Here is a 17,044-nt window from a genome sequence, read left to right as displayed (position 1 = left end):
TAACAAGAACACACAGCAAAGCCCGGTCGTAAAGTACGCTTAAATATGATATTTTAATTCTTGCAGATTTCGTATATATTATTATAGAGTTAATGTTCTATCGACTTTTATATATTATAAAGTTGCGATTTCAAAAAAAATGTATATATATATATTCATATGACTTGGGTGCATTAACTTGAATCAAAACCGAAATAAAAACTTATGAAAAAAAAAAAAAAAATATATATATATATATATATATATATATATATATATATATATAAACTTAAGTTCATATATATATTATTCCTTAATTGGAATTCATTTTTGAGATGAGCATTATATATTAATTTATTTACGTTGTGAATAAACAAAACCAATAAAAGATCAAAAACAACAACTAATAAAGATGAGAATAATAGTCCGAAATAAAAATAAATTAATAAACTTGAGTTCCTTCAGCCATAATCGAAACCGAAAGAAAAAAAAACTTATGAGAAATTCTTGACAATATTATTTATTTTAAAAAAAATAGATGATTTAAGTGCCATCAGCTATAATCGAAACCGAAACTGAAACAAAAATCTTACGAAGAATTATTGGTAAAATTATTTATGACAAGAAATGGAAGTACATAATTAAACGACCCGGATGTAAGTGTGATACACGAAAGAACACACACGCTATCGTATTAATATATCGATATGAAATACAAGTGTACGCTACCTGTCCAAAATATGACGGAAAAGAAACTCTGCATCGAAAGTGTTCATATTAACTTGAATTAGTTAATTCAGTTTCAATTTTCAGTCCCAATGATAAAATGATAAATATTTATTGATTTTAATCTTCCAGAAAAAATCTAAAATCTATAGATCCTCAGCAGCCAAGAAGTGCATTTTTACGCTGACAAATATTACATGGGTTTTTACGGTAATCTGAAAATTAAATTTTTTTTTTTTTTTTTACTCTATTTTTAGTCTATAGCAACTATATAGAGGTTTTTAAAGAATCGGTAATTGTATAGGAATCGAGAAATTAGAAGAAAATCAGTAACTGTATCAGAATCGGAAAAATATTGGAATAGTTCTATTACTCATTCGTACTAATATTCATTCAGATAAAAGAACGTCTCAATCAGTAAAGTTAAAAAGAAATAAGAAAAAAAATGTCTCAAATTGGAAAGTTAAATGGAAACGTATCAATCAGTATAGAAAGAAGGGAAAAAATGTCTTATAGTTAATGCAAAATCTCGACTCATTAACAAAATTATGTAATTGCGTATGACTTCATTTACTTTCTGTTTGGACATATTTATATCAAATCCAGTAATCCAGTTTATGTTTGTAAATTATCAACAGTAAAATGAATTTTGGCATTTTATGTTGCTTTAAATTTATAATTTGTCATTTCCTAAATTTAAAGAATTTAAAAAATAAAAAATATTACATAGGAAAAAAAATGTATTGGTAGTGTTCATGCTAGTCTTGGAGTGATGAATCAGAATTCGATATCACAATAGTAATAAAGAAACTAAAGTAAATAAAATAGCGTTCTAACCAGTTCGTTTAAACGAATTAACGCAAAGAGTAAAATGAGAAAATCACCTTTAAGTGTTACTTAAAAGTTAAACGTCCTAAACAAAATGGCCGACCAACAAATATTTATAAAGTCAAAAAGAAAAAAAAACAACAAAAAATCTTACCTCGACCTCATTATAAATTTATTTCACCTCAATATGGTCTTTTCAAATGAGAAAGCTGTTCAGGATTTGCCATCCAACTGAAGATGTCTCAGTTGGACAGCAAATCTTGACTAACCTTCTCATTTGAAATAGCTCTATTAGGTTGAAATAAATTTATGAGATCAGGCAAAGTTTTTTGGGTTTTTTTAACTTTTATTTTTGCTCTACTATACATTGAGCTTCGTCAATTAAGATTTCTAATTGCTCTATCCTTTATGGATACAACACTGACCAACCCATCTCCGCACACCTCCGCACACACACACACACACATAATAGGTTCCATATGATCAACTTAGCTCTAACCCGTCCTTTGCCGCAATGTTTCATCGTTGTGCCTGTTTTACAAGTATTCTAATGGAATATGCTCTGATGAACTCAAAGCACTTTTGCCTACTAGATCTATATACTCCATTTAGCAACAAAATCTCATCCCTTCACTGTAGAAATCCTTAGATGCCGGAAAGCTTTCTTTTTCCTCCTAACTGCTAGATTTTGGAATTCCTCCCTGTTACCTTCTTCCTTGACTACTAACATACAGAAGATTAAATGTAATGTAAACCAACAACTCCCTCATCTCCTCTAAACATGGTTCCAAATAATAGCCTCTTACCCCAACTGACATGCCTTGTTTGGAGTGAACGTGACTAATGTGTGTGTGTGTGTGTGTGTGTGTGTGTGTGTGTGTGTGTGTGTGTGTGTGTGTATTAGTGGTCTGGCAAGGCCACATGGGAGATAATCAAGTAAAAAAAAAACTTAAACAAAATTCATCCCAAAAGTAAAACTAAAGCTGGCTTGCCAGGACACTGTATGTACAAATGTAATCAAATTTGGGCATATTTTATTGGTTGGAAAATATAGGTTCTTTTGTACCAATTGGCATAAAATTTTAATCATATATCGTAATCATCAAAAAGCCTGCAAATTTTCATATAATTTCGTTCGATAGAACCAAAGATATGAGCATTTCAATACTCAATTTATATATATATATATATATATATATATATATATATATATATACTCCTATAATTTTTTTTTTTTTTTTGTATTGATATTCATATTAAAATTCTTTTTTCTATTTATCTAAAAAGAAAATACAACTTTTTTATATATGGGTCATCGAATTACATTCATCTGCAAAAGATGTAGCTAATTTACATATTCTTTTAAACATTCATTTTAATTAACTCCTTATTAGTTTTTTGGTTTTCTTATGAGATGATCATCTTTAGTTAACTATTACGTGTAATTATATTCATGCAGATATTCTACATGATTTATATTTGCGTAATATTTGTGTACAAAGCTTATAGTAAACACAAACCTTTCTATATATATTTATGTATGTGTATATATATTTATTTAAAAAATGTTACCTACCAAACTCCTTTGTCAATTTTTGGTTACAGACATGGAACTTGTTATATAGGGTATTCAAACCCATGCAAAACTTTGAGTTTTAGCTGGGGAAAATCGGTGCAAAAGTGTGAAAATTTGAGAAATATTTGGAATCAAGTCTCCCCTTGCTGTTATTTCAGATCAGCAAGTTTTAGTCTCCCCTCCATCAAGGAGGGGAGGTTTGAGAGAAATAAATATAAAATATGTTTTTCAATAAATATCATTTTTAATACCTACAGACATTAGTGTTTCATGCTCATGCAACCATCAATGTTATACTAGCAAAAGTACTCGTCGTTGACTGGGTTCAAAAACAGCCTACAGAAAATGGACTCTGATTTATGAAAGTATGATAGGTTATGAAAAGAAAGAGTTGTAAAGAGATTGCTTCGAATTTGGGGGTATCAAAACCAAAGCAAAATATGATAAAAGTAAAAATAAAATAGATAAACCCCATAATTTATTATACCATACCTGTTCACACTGAAACACTTATTACAATATTCTGTGGATCTATATTAAAAACCTTGTTGAACTTTGTGATATATTTCTATTCTATGGAGGGCAGGGGCGAACGAACACCCCATGATTTTATTATACCATATTTCTTCAAACTGAAACATAATTATCAAAGTATACTTACGCAGATAGATATGAAAAGTCTTTATTAAAGTCTGTGCCTATTTCCATTCTATGGAGACCAGGCGTGAACGCAGACCCCACAATTTTATGAAAGTCAGCCATTCTGAAAATTTTTAACACACCACGGGGAGATAACTCCATGTAAAGCGCCGACACTCCCTCCCCATCTTTATTACTAGCTTTTCTTCCTAAAAATCGAACCTTTTGCTCGATATCATAACAAATTGTTTTTTCGCTGTAAAAAAAAACCTCCTTGATGAAATCGAGTGAAACTTTTTTCGGAGAACTTCGTTCCATAACTGATACGTACAACATAACCTTTTTATAGGTATTTTCATTTTTTAATGTCTTGATTAAACTATACAAGTACCATGAAAAAAAAATCATGGTAAATATCTAGATACGCTACAACAGAACATCGACCACTCTAATTTGTTTTTACTAGGTAATTGACGTCGCTAACAACGAATCTGATAGTCAAACTTGGGGCAAATTTACCGTTTGCATGGTATTAACCCCTAAACCCACGAAATACTTTCCACCATTTTGCAGCTTCCGTTTATGCTATGCGCTGTAGCATAAACGACGGCTTCAACAAGCAAACTACGCTACGCGCGTGCGGAAAATCTGAAATTAGATGAAAAAGAAATAAAGCAAGAAAACCACACCAAGTTGTAGGGGGGGGGGGTATTTAATTTTTTTTTTTTTTCCAGAACATAGAATTTTCTAATTTTCAAAAATACATTATAGCACTTTTTGGGTGGAAAATTTAAAATTAGCTGAAAAAGAAATAAAACAAGAAAAGGAAAGCACTTCAAGTTTGGGAGAGGGGGGGGGGGTAAATTTTTTTTGTTTTCCTGGAACATAGAATTTTCAAATTTTCTAAAAGTAACGCACCGACATTTACCAATTAGAACACCATTTAACATTTTTCGAAGATTTTACTGTTTACATTGGGGGTGCGAGCGGGTGGGGCGGTTGTGGTCTTGGGGCACCCTGGTGTTCCAATTGGTAAATGTCGGTGCGTTACTTATGGAAAAACGGTTAACTAAACTGCAGAAGCACCTATTAAGCCACATAAGTTCTATAATTGAATCCCCCTCCCGCAAAAAAAAAAGAATGAAAAACATAAAAATGTTTGGTGCTTGTTTTTGTAAACCGTATAAAAACTATGTGAGACAAAAAAAAAAAAAAGGTCCCCCAATTTGTTGTACTTTTCTTTAATTGTAAGTCATTAAAAAATGTCAGTCCATACGCCATGTGAGAAGGCAGTTTGCTAGGTGACTCAAGCCGTCGTTTATGCTGCAGCGCACGCTTGGCGTAAACAGAAGCTGCAAAATGGTGGAAAGTAGTTCATGGGTTCAGGGGTTAATACCATCCAAACGGTAAATTTGCCCCAAGTTTGACTATCAGATTCGTTGTCAGCGACCTCAATTACCTATCAAAAAACAAATTAGAGTGGTCGGTGTTTTGTTGTACTTATTTACTATGCCACCCCACGGGACAGAGTTCGACACCAGGGTCGTTTTTTAACGTGGAGAAAAGGTACAAAAATAAAAATTGTCTCAGTCGTGAAGGATTTCTCCTCCACCGAAAGAGAACAAGAAATGGAAGTGCAGCATCTGAAGAACAGATACTACACTTTGATCTTGACCAAAAAGGCCAAGCTGGATATTTATCAAAATCATTAAGAGGAAGTAGTGTTGCAAAAAAAAAATCTAAATCTAAAAATGTTGATATAAGTTATCTCCCTTATTTTGTAACCTCCTAAAAAAGATGAAAAATTGTAGGCGTTTTATTTTTTATTCATTTTTATTTCTTTATTTCTTTATTTTTAAATTTGAAAAGCTCACTTTAAAAATATGTGAAAAAATAAACACGGGAGATAACTCCATGAGCAAGGGATATAACTCTTAGGGATTAGATTTGTTACTAATAAAAAGATTTTCCTCATATTATCTTTAAAATATGAACGACAAATAAAAAAAAAATAAACAATATTTTTTAGTGGATACTTTTAAACATCATTTTTAAAAAATAAAATTTCGTTGTTTTTGCTTGTTTACAAGTCTTTATTTTTTAGTTTTAGCTTATTCAACAGTTATTTTCTACTTTTTAGATAGTATGTTTAGGGAGCTGAGTTAGTGCTTTTCGAGCACTCCCTAATAAAATAAATAATTCGGCACAAACTACTGAATAAACGAACAAACAACTTCGTAAAACTTAACAAGGAAAAGGTTTATTGAAGCAAGTCAGGGTAAGATGCCAGAAACATATAACTAGGATAAAACTTGTCTGCCTTTGCCCGGTAGTTATTCCCAAGTAGGAATCGTCGATACCGGTGTAGGCAGAGAGAGAAAGGGTGAGGAAACGGGTCCGATCTCTTTGGCGTCTGGCTGGAAAAGGACGAGTTTTTCTCGTTTGGAACGGAAGCAGTTAGAGTTCCTTGGGGGTAAGGAAGGTCCCTGGGCTATGCATATCGCACAAGAAAAGAGTTCTATTTGTTTCTGTTACATAACCCTCTGCTTAGGCTGAAAGCAAAAACGAAAGTATTAAATAAAAATGTCAATTTATTTAAGTTAAGTTATTTTTTGTGTTTTTACGAAAAAAAATGTTCTTTTTTGTAGAAAGGAGAGAAAGAAAAGTTTCTTTTTTAACAGAAATATGTAGTTTTACATAGTTTCTTTGGCCAATGTACTTGTCGGCCACCACGTGAAGTGGTCACATAACTGTTCTCATGTGGAGCATTTACCTAAGGTGTATGATAATGCTGTGTGTATGTTGGAGGAATGTATGGTTCATGTATTAATGTGTCCAGAAAGGCTCTTTTTACCCTATCTATGGAAACTGTCTCTTTTTTACCACTAATGTCAAGGTTAAAAGTTTTATCCATGCACGAAAGCACGCGATAAGGGCCAGTGTAGGGTGGAGTTAGGGGAGCTTTTACTGCGTCCTTTCTAAGAAACACGTGAGTCCATGTTGATATGTCCTTCGGGACCAAAGATTTTATGGTCTGTTCCCTAGGGTGAATCGGTGGTAGCTTACTGAGGCAAAGAGAGAGAGAGTGGGGAAACAGGTCCGATCTCTTTGGCGTCTGGCTGGAAAAGGAGTTTTTCTCTGCCGGAACGGAAGCAGTTAGTTCCTTGGGGGGTAAGGAAGGTCTGATTGGTCAGTATGTGCCATATCGTACAGTCAGAGGAGGCACTGATGCACAAGAAAAGAGTTCTATTTGTTTCTGCTACATATGTCTTCATTAAATAAGGTATGATGCCCATAACAAAAAATACAAGTAAAAACTAATAAAAAGAAATTAATTTATCATAATGTTTAACCTCTATTGAAGTAGAAGGGTCAAGGTTTAAATCGCATGTAAACATTTATTTTGTGCACCATAAACCCATAAAACCAAGAAAATTTGATTTGAATATCGCCAATTGACAAAAAATCACAATGGTAGCAAATTTTTCGAAAAACAGCCAAATTAAACATTAAAAATATAGGAAAAAGCAGTTAGTACAAATATACATTATACCTTGTTAAGATTTCGGTTCAAGCATTAGTCAAGTAAAATTTAATAATAAAAATCTTACATTTGGCTTGAAATGTTATGAAAAAGACATAGGTGTGCATGCATATCCCCCAAAAAATGTCACATTTAAGCAGATGACACCTAAAACAATTAATTTCCGGTATCTATGGACGACCCTAAGTGACAAATTTTCTTTGTTGATAACAATTTATTAATTTTTAATATCAATGAATAATTATTCAGGTTTGATTTGTAAACATTTTTTTTTTTTGGTCATGGACGAAAAACTACATCTTTTTTTAAAAATAAAAATGTAATTATTAATAGTAAGATTGTCTGTTTATTCATAATAAGTTTTAAGAGGCAATCTTCCACATTTTTTTTTTTTTTCACAGAGTCTGAAAAATGCATTCATAAAAATAAAAAAGAAGACATTTTTTTAGAAAATATTTTGAAATTTCATAGGCGAAAATAAAAAAAAATTTCTGATAAGATCACGTTATAAGAATTTTTTTTTTTTTTTTGTATATTATTCTATTTCAGTTTATATATAGTTCAGCATATTTTTTTTAAATATGACTTTAAAAACAATTAACAAAATCGATCAATTATTTGGTCTTTGAGAGAATTTTTTAAAGTCGTGTATTCATTGTTTGCTTCAAAATGCGTAGAAATAAAATTCAGTTCCATTTTCCTCGCTTTTAGCTTTTGTGGGAATTTTGGAAAATTCGCCAATTTTACAGAGTATAAAAATGAGCTGTTTTTATAATTTTTCTTAAGAATGCAGCAAAAATTACGATGAATCATTTTCATTTTACAAGCTATACTGTTATTATTTACTATGGGACCAAAATTTTCGCCTTTATTATGCTCATACCTACATTAAATCAAATAAGAAGAAAAAAATTACTTAATCTTGTTTGGTTTAAAGCAATTTCTTTCTTAATATCACTCTGCTGATTATTCCCAACATTTTCATAATTTTTTTTTAAGATGGGGAAAATACAAGGGAGATAACCTACTTTAAAAATGAAATTTTAAAACATTTGGGAACTTGTCCAGAATTTCTCCCATATTAAGAAAACAAAAAAGAAGAAAAATTTTATGATGTATGTACCTATGACAGAAAGAAATCATATACCAAGAGTCATGTAAATTGGTCAAGTAGTTTTATTAAAAAAAAAAAAAAAAAAATAGCGATAAATGGAAATTAGAATGTATTAAAATAAAAATCTTACAAAGTTGAATTATGTTTGATTATTTTTTTTTTTTTTCGAGAATGTTTTCAAGAGTGCGTTACGAGATAGTCGCTCCTTTGACGAACATAACATTTGATTTTCTTATTTAAAAATAAAACTCCTTGAGCAATTTGTGATTTTTTGGAATACGATATTTGCCTTTTATCATGAGTAGATACATCATAGAGATTTTCCTATGTTTCTATATTATAGCAAAAATAATTTGAATTTCAAGTAAAAGCAAGCGGTACCTACATAATTGTCATGTCGCAAATAGTAATATATCCAAAAAAAAAAATTACGGAAACGAATAAGGTAGAAAATTAATTCTTCATGAAAAAAGGCATTTGTAAAATCTAGCGATTTGGTTTCAAAATCTCACTATTTGAAATGGAGAGTTTACAGGGGAGGTAATTTTCAATTTCTCACAAATTTAGTTTTTTTTTATATATATAAATATAATTAAAAATTTAAATAGTTAAGTTTGTTTTCGTTTTTTTATTTCACAAATTCTGTATATATGATTGTTTCTGAATAAATTCTGTCTGCTTTCAACTCAGTTAATTTCCCTTTTGCTTACACCACATGACCCAAAAAGTTATCTTATTGCTTTTACTTGAAATTCACCCTTACTTTTCCTAAGTTAGCTAAAGAAGAAACCTGCTTCTCAACGTAAGAGATTGGTGTTTGTGCATGATAATGCACCTAGCCATGCATCTGCAGCCACTGCTGAGTGGTTAGCATTGAAAGGATTAAAAAAAGATTGCATTATGGAGTGGCCTGATTTAAATAGCATAGAGAACTTGTAATCTATCTTGAAAAGGCGGGTTTATCAAAATGGTGAACGGTATACATCAAAAGATAACTTATGGGAGGCTATCATGAAGACAGCAAACTCCATTAAATCCACTGAAATTGAAAATTTAACATCATCGATGGGCAACAGACTGGAGTGAAGAGCATCATGTTGTTTCAAAACATATTTCTCAGCCACTTGCTATCATAATTATGACTTTTGATAATAATTGTATTGATTTCGATGCTTTATTATAATGTTTAACCTGAAATAAATGTTTAAGCAATTGTTCGCATAATAATTTGGTTCACTTGAAAAATTAAATTTGTTTGACATTTTACTCCAGGTAATATTTTGGAATCGAAATTTTTTATACAAACGTTTGTATAATTAGTCCGGCAATATACCAAAGAAAACACAGGTAGCTTACACTAATAGGTTACGAAAAATTCTCAAGAAAATCGACTTGCATAAGATTTGGTTTTCACTGTCTATTTGGTAATCCATTTTTTTTTTTTTTTCAATATATTAGAATCCTTTGAAAAGTCCTTTAAATAACTCAGTGCTGGCAAAATACTGAAATGAATTAGTTTTTTATGTACTTTTTGCTGACAAATGTTTTCTGTAATTAATTTCTATTCAATTAATATATTTTTTTTTTTTCTTCTTATATTGAAGTTTATAAAGGTGTTTAAATTATAATATAACGCTGAATAAACTAAAAGGAGAAGAAATTATCAAGTGCTCCTGTATGTATGTGTATATATATATATATTAACCCCCCCTCTCTTTGGGTAGAGCACTATCGTAAATAATCTCACCTGCTACTTAATTGACTGAAAAATGCAAGGATCGCTGTTTGTTTGTAAACAAGCGGTTTGAGCACTATAAAAGTGGTGGACGAATGTTTCTTTAAAATGAACATTTGTTGAGGTCGATAGGTAGAACTGCCAACTGTCAACGTGATGGTTCTAAGTTCAATCCTCAGCTTGGAAAAGGTGCTGGTCAAGCTGCACTGATGAGTTGTGATACAACGAAACAGTACTGTATGTGGATGACTACAAATATATACAGGAGCACTTTTTTTCGAAAGAAACTGAACGAATTAGAAAAGTTCAGTTTTTCTCAACAGTTTCAATTTCTTACATTCATTTAACATTTTTGATAAAGAATGTGAGAATACTCTAAATATTGAAATTATAATAACTATAATTTGACGTACTTTTGTGTTTCTCATAAGACTACATTTTATTTGTCCAATGTGAAGAAATTCATTGTTTTTACCAAGAAACAAATATATATACATATATTATTTAGGGACCGCAGTCCAGATGATGAAGTTCGGTAAACTGCATCTTTTCATATAATTGTTAATGTGTGTGCACGCCACCACTACACCTACACACATTGGAAAGCAGGAGAACTGACCTGAACTTCAACCTACATATAGCGCCTTGGTAGTCCTAGTCACTCATCTAGTACTGGCCAGACTAAACATTGCTTAACTTTGGTGATCTGATGAAAACCGGTGTGTCAACATAATTGTGCCATATGTTATATATATATATATATATATATATATATATATAAAGAGAGAGATTAACAAATTTACATGGTGGTGACACTGGCATGCTCATGTTTCAAACAAATAGTCTGTTAAAATCAGAAGTCCTCGTCAGGCGACTTAATAAATGGTTGCTTTCCACAGAAGGAGCCAGTAGTTTTGCGACCATGTAAATTTGTTTATATTAATAAAAATATATCTTGCTCTTCTTTTATTGAGCACTCTTAATAACCTCATTAAAATTCATTAGTCATATCTCTTGAATATCTTTAACTTGATATATATAAAAACCTGGTGTGTATATATATATATATATATATATATATATATATATATATAATGGTCAATGTTGATATATTGCACATCAATTAAATAGTTGGAAATCGCTAAATCATCCTTCATTTATCAAAAACCTTCAACTAATACGTTTTATTACCTAAATGAACAAGATCTCTCTCTCTCTGCTTTCTTCATTTATGTTGGTTATTTATTTATTCCTTTTTGCTTCTGCTTCAGCTAAACATTCACTGTTACTCCGTTTCCATTTTTTTCTTTATTTATGTCATCAATTATTCCCACCGTGCAATTTTCATTTCTTTAATTTTATTTAGTTTGTTGATCTATGCGATTATTATATAAATTTTAGTTTTAAGATGGCTGCCATTGAAAAATGAGTTCAAGTTTTATAACAATTTACTCATTAAATTCATGATTTAATCACCAAACAATACCTCAATAATTATTACTGTATTTTTGGTCATTAAGTTATTAATTAACGAAATTGTCATAAAACTATAACTGAGCACCCGTCTACCTACAATCACTCTCAATAATTTCCCGTACTCTCTATCTGTGCCTAACACTAAACAAAAATTCCATGAGCAAAGTTTCTTTCTAGAATTATCTGCCCGTAGAATAAAATACTGTGAGGTTGCTTCCTAGCTGACTAAGGTATGGTCGCTTACAAGTCCAATTAAAACAAATTCTTTTCAAGCCATCCTCTTAATCAAATTCTATCCGATTTCTACCATTACCGATCATCACGGTGTTAATTTATTTTTATTTCGCACTATTATTCTCATCTTTATTAGTTGTTGTTTTTCACGACGTTTCGGACAACTATTGCTCAGGCCTTCGTCAGGTGATAACCGCGATGGATAGGAACTTCGAATCTCCTAACTGCATTCTCAGCAATCACTGCCATCCGTAGTTGTTGTCATCTTACCACGTTTTGACCAAGTAAACCTCTGGCCGGCTTTGGGTAGGATTGAAACCGCTATCTTCAGACAATATCCACCTGGAACCGTAGAGATTCAACGTCTCTATCAACTGTGCCACGGGCCCCAAAGGGCGATCAAGGTTGGATTCTTTGATCTTATAAATCCACGTTTATTTATTATCTGATCTTCCATAGTCGGGTCCGTACCGATTGGTATATATATTATTCCTTAATTGGAATTCATTTTTGAGATGAGCATTATATATATTAACAACTAATAAAGATGAGAATAATAGTCTGAAATAAAAATAAATTAATATATATAATCTCAAAAACGAATTCCAATTAAGAAATAATATATACATCACGGTGTTGTTTCACCAACCACTCGACGCTCGGTGAACCTATCTTCAACTGACCCTCAGGTTTTGATAAGCGCTAACTTTATTGTCAAAAAAAAAAATAAAGGTTCAGATAATGTTGTTTTAATGACAGCTATCTTAAAGCTAAAATCTTCAATAAAACAAAAATGTGTAATCATCTTGCTTTTGTTCTTTTAGACATCTCCCCTCTTTTATTTCACTCCTTTCATCTTGTTTCAGTTGCCTTCCTTCCAAACATCTAAAAGCTAAAAAATTCAAGATAACCAAAATATGTAATCATTTTGCTATCTTCTTTTAACGTTTGCTAGTGCTACAATTCCCTTTTTCCTTCCTCCTCCCACCACTTGTTCTCCATTCCTACCCACCCCATTTCCTTTGTCTTGTTATTTCTTGTATTCGTTGCCCTCCTTCCCAACATGTCAAATCTAAAAATTTAATATAACCAAAAGATGTAATCACCTTACTATCCTTCTCTCAAACATTTGCTAACCCTTCCCCTCCCCCTCTTTCTATCCCTGTTTTCTCCTTCTCTCCCCATTTCCCTTGTCTCATCATTTTTTGTATAAATTGTCTCTCTTCTCAATGTGTAAAACATTTAATTTACAAACAACCAAGATCCTCACAATTTTAGTATTATTTATTCTTTAAATCATTATGACGCTTCTGCATATTGCAAAAAAAATTTTAATTGTTTCTTTCATTTTTTAATTATTTTCTTTCATTTTTTAATTGTTTTCTTTCACATTTTAATTGTTTTCTTTCACTTTTTCTCTTTTTTTTTAATACTGTCTTTGTTTTCAAGGTTTTCTTTGATTAATTTTTTTTTTCTTTAATTCATTTAACTAAATAATAATAATTTTGTATGAAAAGTAGATGTCGCTACTTTTATTCTGTTTCTCCCATTTTAGGGGTCACCTTGAATGGCAACTGAAGTCCCTAATTCTAGCAACAGATATAACAAGGCAGCAGGAGTTTATCCGGAAATTCAAGGTAAGAATCTTCTGATCATGACTACAATAGCAAAGGATGTTTAAATTTTTAGCCGATAATCAAATGTGTTTTAATTTCTAAAAAATCAACCTTTGTCATAGTCTCGATATATACACTCGTTGGCGATAATAAAAACACATCTGATTATAAAAATTTTTGTTCATTCAAAATAACCTTTTCGGTTTCCAAACGATAATTTTAACATTAATGACAGCTTGCATGGCAGGGGGTGCTGTGTGAAGAAGAATGTATTGCTTTGCTCGCCTGTCGTGGTCACTCTTCTCTCCTATTCTCTGTTGTCTGCCATCCCTTTTATTGGTCCAGATGACGTCAACATTCAAATCATGTCTTGAAACATTCCAAGCATTGTCTTGAAAATGTGGGTCAATCTCACTGACCCAATCTCCGGGGATTCTACATCTCACATTTTGACCTCCTTTGAAGTCATTCCCGGGCATCCACATTCCCAGGATCTGGATTATCCAACATAATGACACAGTAGACCTAGAATTGTCTGCCAAGCTCTATCCTGTGTCGCATCACCGCAAAGTAACATTCCTAATAAGTACTTCCATGATTTTCTATCATTCTTTTCTTGATTCCTCAATCCAAACTCTCCCATGTCTTCAGCCACCAACTGTTTCCAATTCCTTCAAAGTCTACCCACGTTTTGTGGACTACTTAGCTGTTAAAATTTACCCCTACCCCACTCGACCAGGAGCAAGATCCCACTCCTTCATCATAGAAGTGTTGTATTCCTGGGGGGGGATATTCTGTACATATATACATGTGTATGTAACGAGTGTCTTATTAAATGTGGTCTGTTCTTCATACATATATTTATGCGTGATCACCTTGTTTTCAAAATGTCACAAAACAACTTATCTAGTGGATGTTCACATATAATCTTAATCTATCATATAAATCTCACCTGTTTAAATGTATGTATGTTTGTCTAAAACTTTCGACAGAGGCGACAGATTTTCACGAGATTGGTATCGTTTTGAAGCTCGACCCGTCAGACGACAAATATCGAATAATTGGATAAAAACATTAAGTCCTTCACCCTCAACTGGGCACTTTTCTACAGGGAGAGATCTTTTTTTTTCACCAGTATTTTCGAAAGTCGTCTCCTCTTTTCGATTGACTAGCCTTAATTTAAACCTTCGCCACTTTCAGTCTGGTGATGGGCGCAACAGCAAACATGTCACGTTTTTTTTTTTCATGTACTTTTTGTCATTCGATGTATGGGTTCGAGCCTGCCTGCCTAGTTCCACTTTTGTTTTGTTTTTGTTGGGTTTTTTTTTTTGCTCAACACACACCTCCAAACACCCGGGCAATGCTGGGCACCCAGGCTAGTGACAAATAATGGACAGAATAAACATCTTTGTCTCTTGCCAAACAAAGGAAGACATACCTTCAACAAAAGAGATGAATATCATTCTATGGGATTACAACATTTGACCAATTAGGGAACACATTTGCCTCATCTTTGATCTTGTTGGACGGAAAGCTGCAACGAAAATTCTACAATGAACAACAGACCTCTTTCTTTTTGTTTCCGGCAACCTTTATCCCAGAATGTTGTTCTCATCTTGGAAAGGTTGAACGCAGATACAGTCCTGTCTACATCTTAATTATCGATCTTGCCCCAACTGGATGCCATCCTGTCTGACGACCATCTCTTTCAGATGCCTGTTACAGACTCCATACTTATTTTCTAACGTCTCTAAACTTATTACTTCATGTGTTTACATAACTTGTCACGTCATGTATGTACATTCGTACCTGGTCTTTTGTCACATATATTGTTTATTAAAACCAAACATTCCAATCCAATTTATTAGACACCCTTCTAATACTCTTATTGTTTCTGGCTTAATTATTGCTACATTAAATTCCAGTCAAGATTTTTAAACATTCTTCCATTATCAAAACACTTTGTTATTTCCATAACATTGTACCTACTTCGAATATCAGTTACTCACCTCCCTCCCCAGGACATCCGATGTTGCCGGGCTATAATATATTCCCTCATCCCATTCTTCCAAAATTGTTCGTAAATTTGTCTAATAAACCTACTATTCTAAAAGGAATTTTCACATTTCACATTATGTATGTATGTACTACCTGCCTCATGGTCGGGTCACCGGCGACTAAACTGGTTCCCCCACCAGACTTGTTTGGTGAGGAGGGCGGCTAGTCTCCCTGAAGAATTAAAAACAAGACCTTCCAAAGGGCGAATGAATTCTTTTTCTGGGTCAACGGCCTACTAGCACCGTGTATATTTGTGTGTGTGTGAATGTGTATTGGGGTGGAAAGGGCTCCCGTAAGCCGTGGTGAAGGCAACCTTTCTAGGAGAAGCAAATCTCTGATTTAAAATACCATAAAGCGGAAGACCAGTACCCGCATTAAGCTGGTCTGCAGTTTAATTTGTTGCTGGCTATCTTGCTCTTGCTTGTTGCTGGATCTAAACATTTTGCACTGAGAGAGAGACTTAGCTGTCATACAAAGCTAAGACTCTGTAACACCATATTAGTATAGATACTCCCTCAGACATTTGGACTCATGAATTTAAAATGTCTGAGGGAGTAGCACTCGTCTGACAAGACGTTGTAATCATAATATATATATGCATGTATATATGGATGTATATATGTATGTATATATACATGTACATGTATATGTATATATATATGTATATGTATATATAAAAGTATATGTATATATAAAAGTATATGTATATATAAAAGTATATATATATGTATATATGTATATATATATGTATATATATATGTATATATATATATATATGTATATATATATATAGGATATATATATATGTATATATATATGTATATATATATGTATATATATATGTATATATATATGTATATATATATATGTATATATATATATGTATATATATATTGTATATATATATATGTATATATATATGTATATATATATATGTATATATATATATGTATATATATATGTATATATATATATGTATATATATATTGTATATATATATGTATATATATATATGTATATATATGTATATATGTATGTATATATATGTATGTATATATATTATGTATATATATGTATGTATATATATGTATATGTATATATATATGTATATGTATATATATGTATATGTATATATATATGTATTATATGATATGTATATATATTGTATATGTATATATATATGTATATATATATATATGTATATATATATATGTATGTATATATATATGTATGTATATATATATGTATATATATATATATGTATGTATATATATATGTATATGTATATATATATATGTATATATATATATATGTATGTATATATATATATGTATGTATATATATATGTATGTATATATATGTATGTATATATATATATGTATGTATATATATATGTATGTATATGTATATATATATGTATATATATATGTATATGATATATGTATGTATGTATATATATGTATGTATATATATATGTATGTATATATATATGTATGTATATATATATATATGTATATAT

General features: G+C 31.3%; 1 protein-coding gene across 4 annotated transcripts in view; it reads left to right on the top strand.

The window, feature by feature from the left end:
* LOC145296711 (high affinity 3',5'-cyclic-AMP phosphodiesterase 7A-like) overlaps positions 1 to 17,044 on the top strand; it is a 434,586-nt gene that overhangs the window by 390,791 nt on the left and 26,751 nt on the right. For all 4 annotated transcript variants that reach the window (XM_080142693.1, XM_080142690.1, XM_080142694.1 and 1 more), the window contains one exon: positions 13,407 to 13,488. In XM_080142693.1, coding sequence (XP_079998819.1) covers positions 13,407 to 13,488 — 82 coding nt within the window. The remainder of the gene's footprint in view (positions 1 to 13,406; positions 13,489 to 17,044) is intronic.

The sequence above is a fragment of the Euprymna scolopes genome, chromosome 17 (assembly GCF_053919585.1).
Source record: "Euprymna scolopes isolate OS-2025 chromosome 17, ASM5391958v1, whole genome shotgun sequence".
Classification (NCBI taxonomy): domain Eukaryota; kingdom Metazoa; phylum Mollusca; class Cephalopoda; order Sepiida; family Sepiolidae; genus Euprymna; species Euprymna scolopes.
Note: the sequence above shows the minus strand (reverse complement) of the source record. Positions and strands in the feature narration are given on the sequence as shown.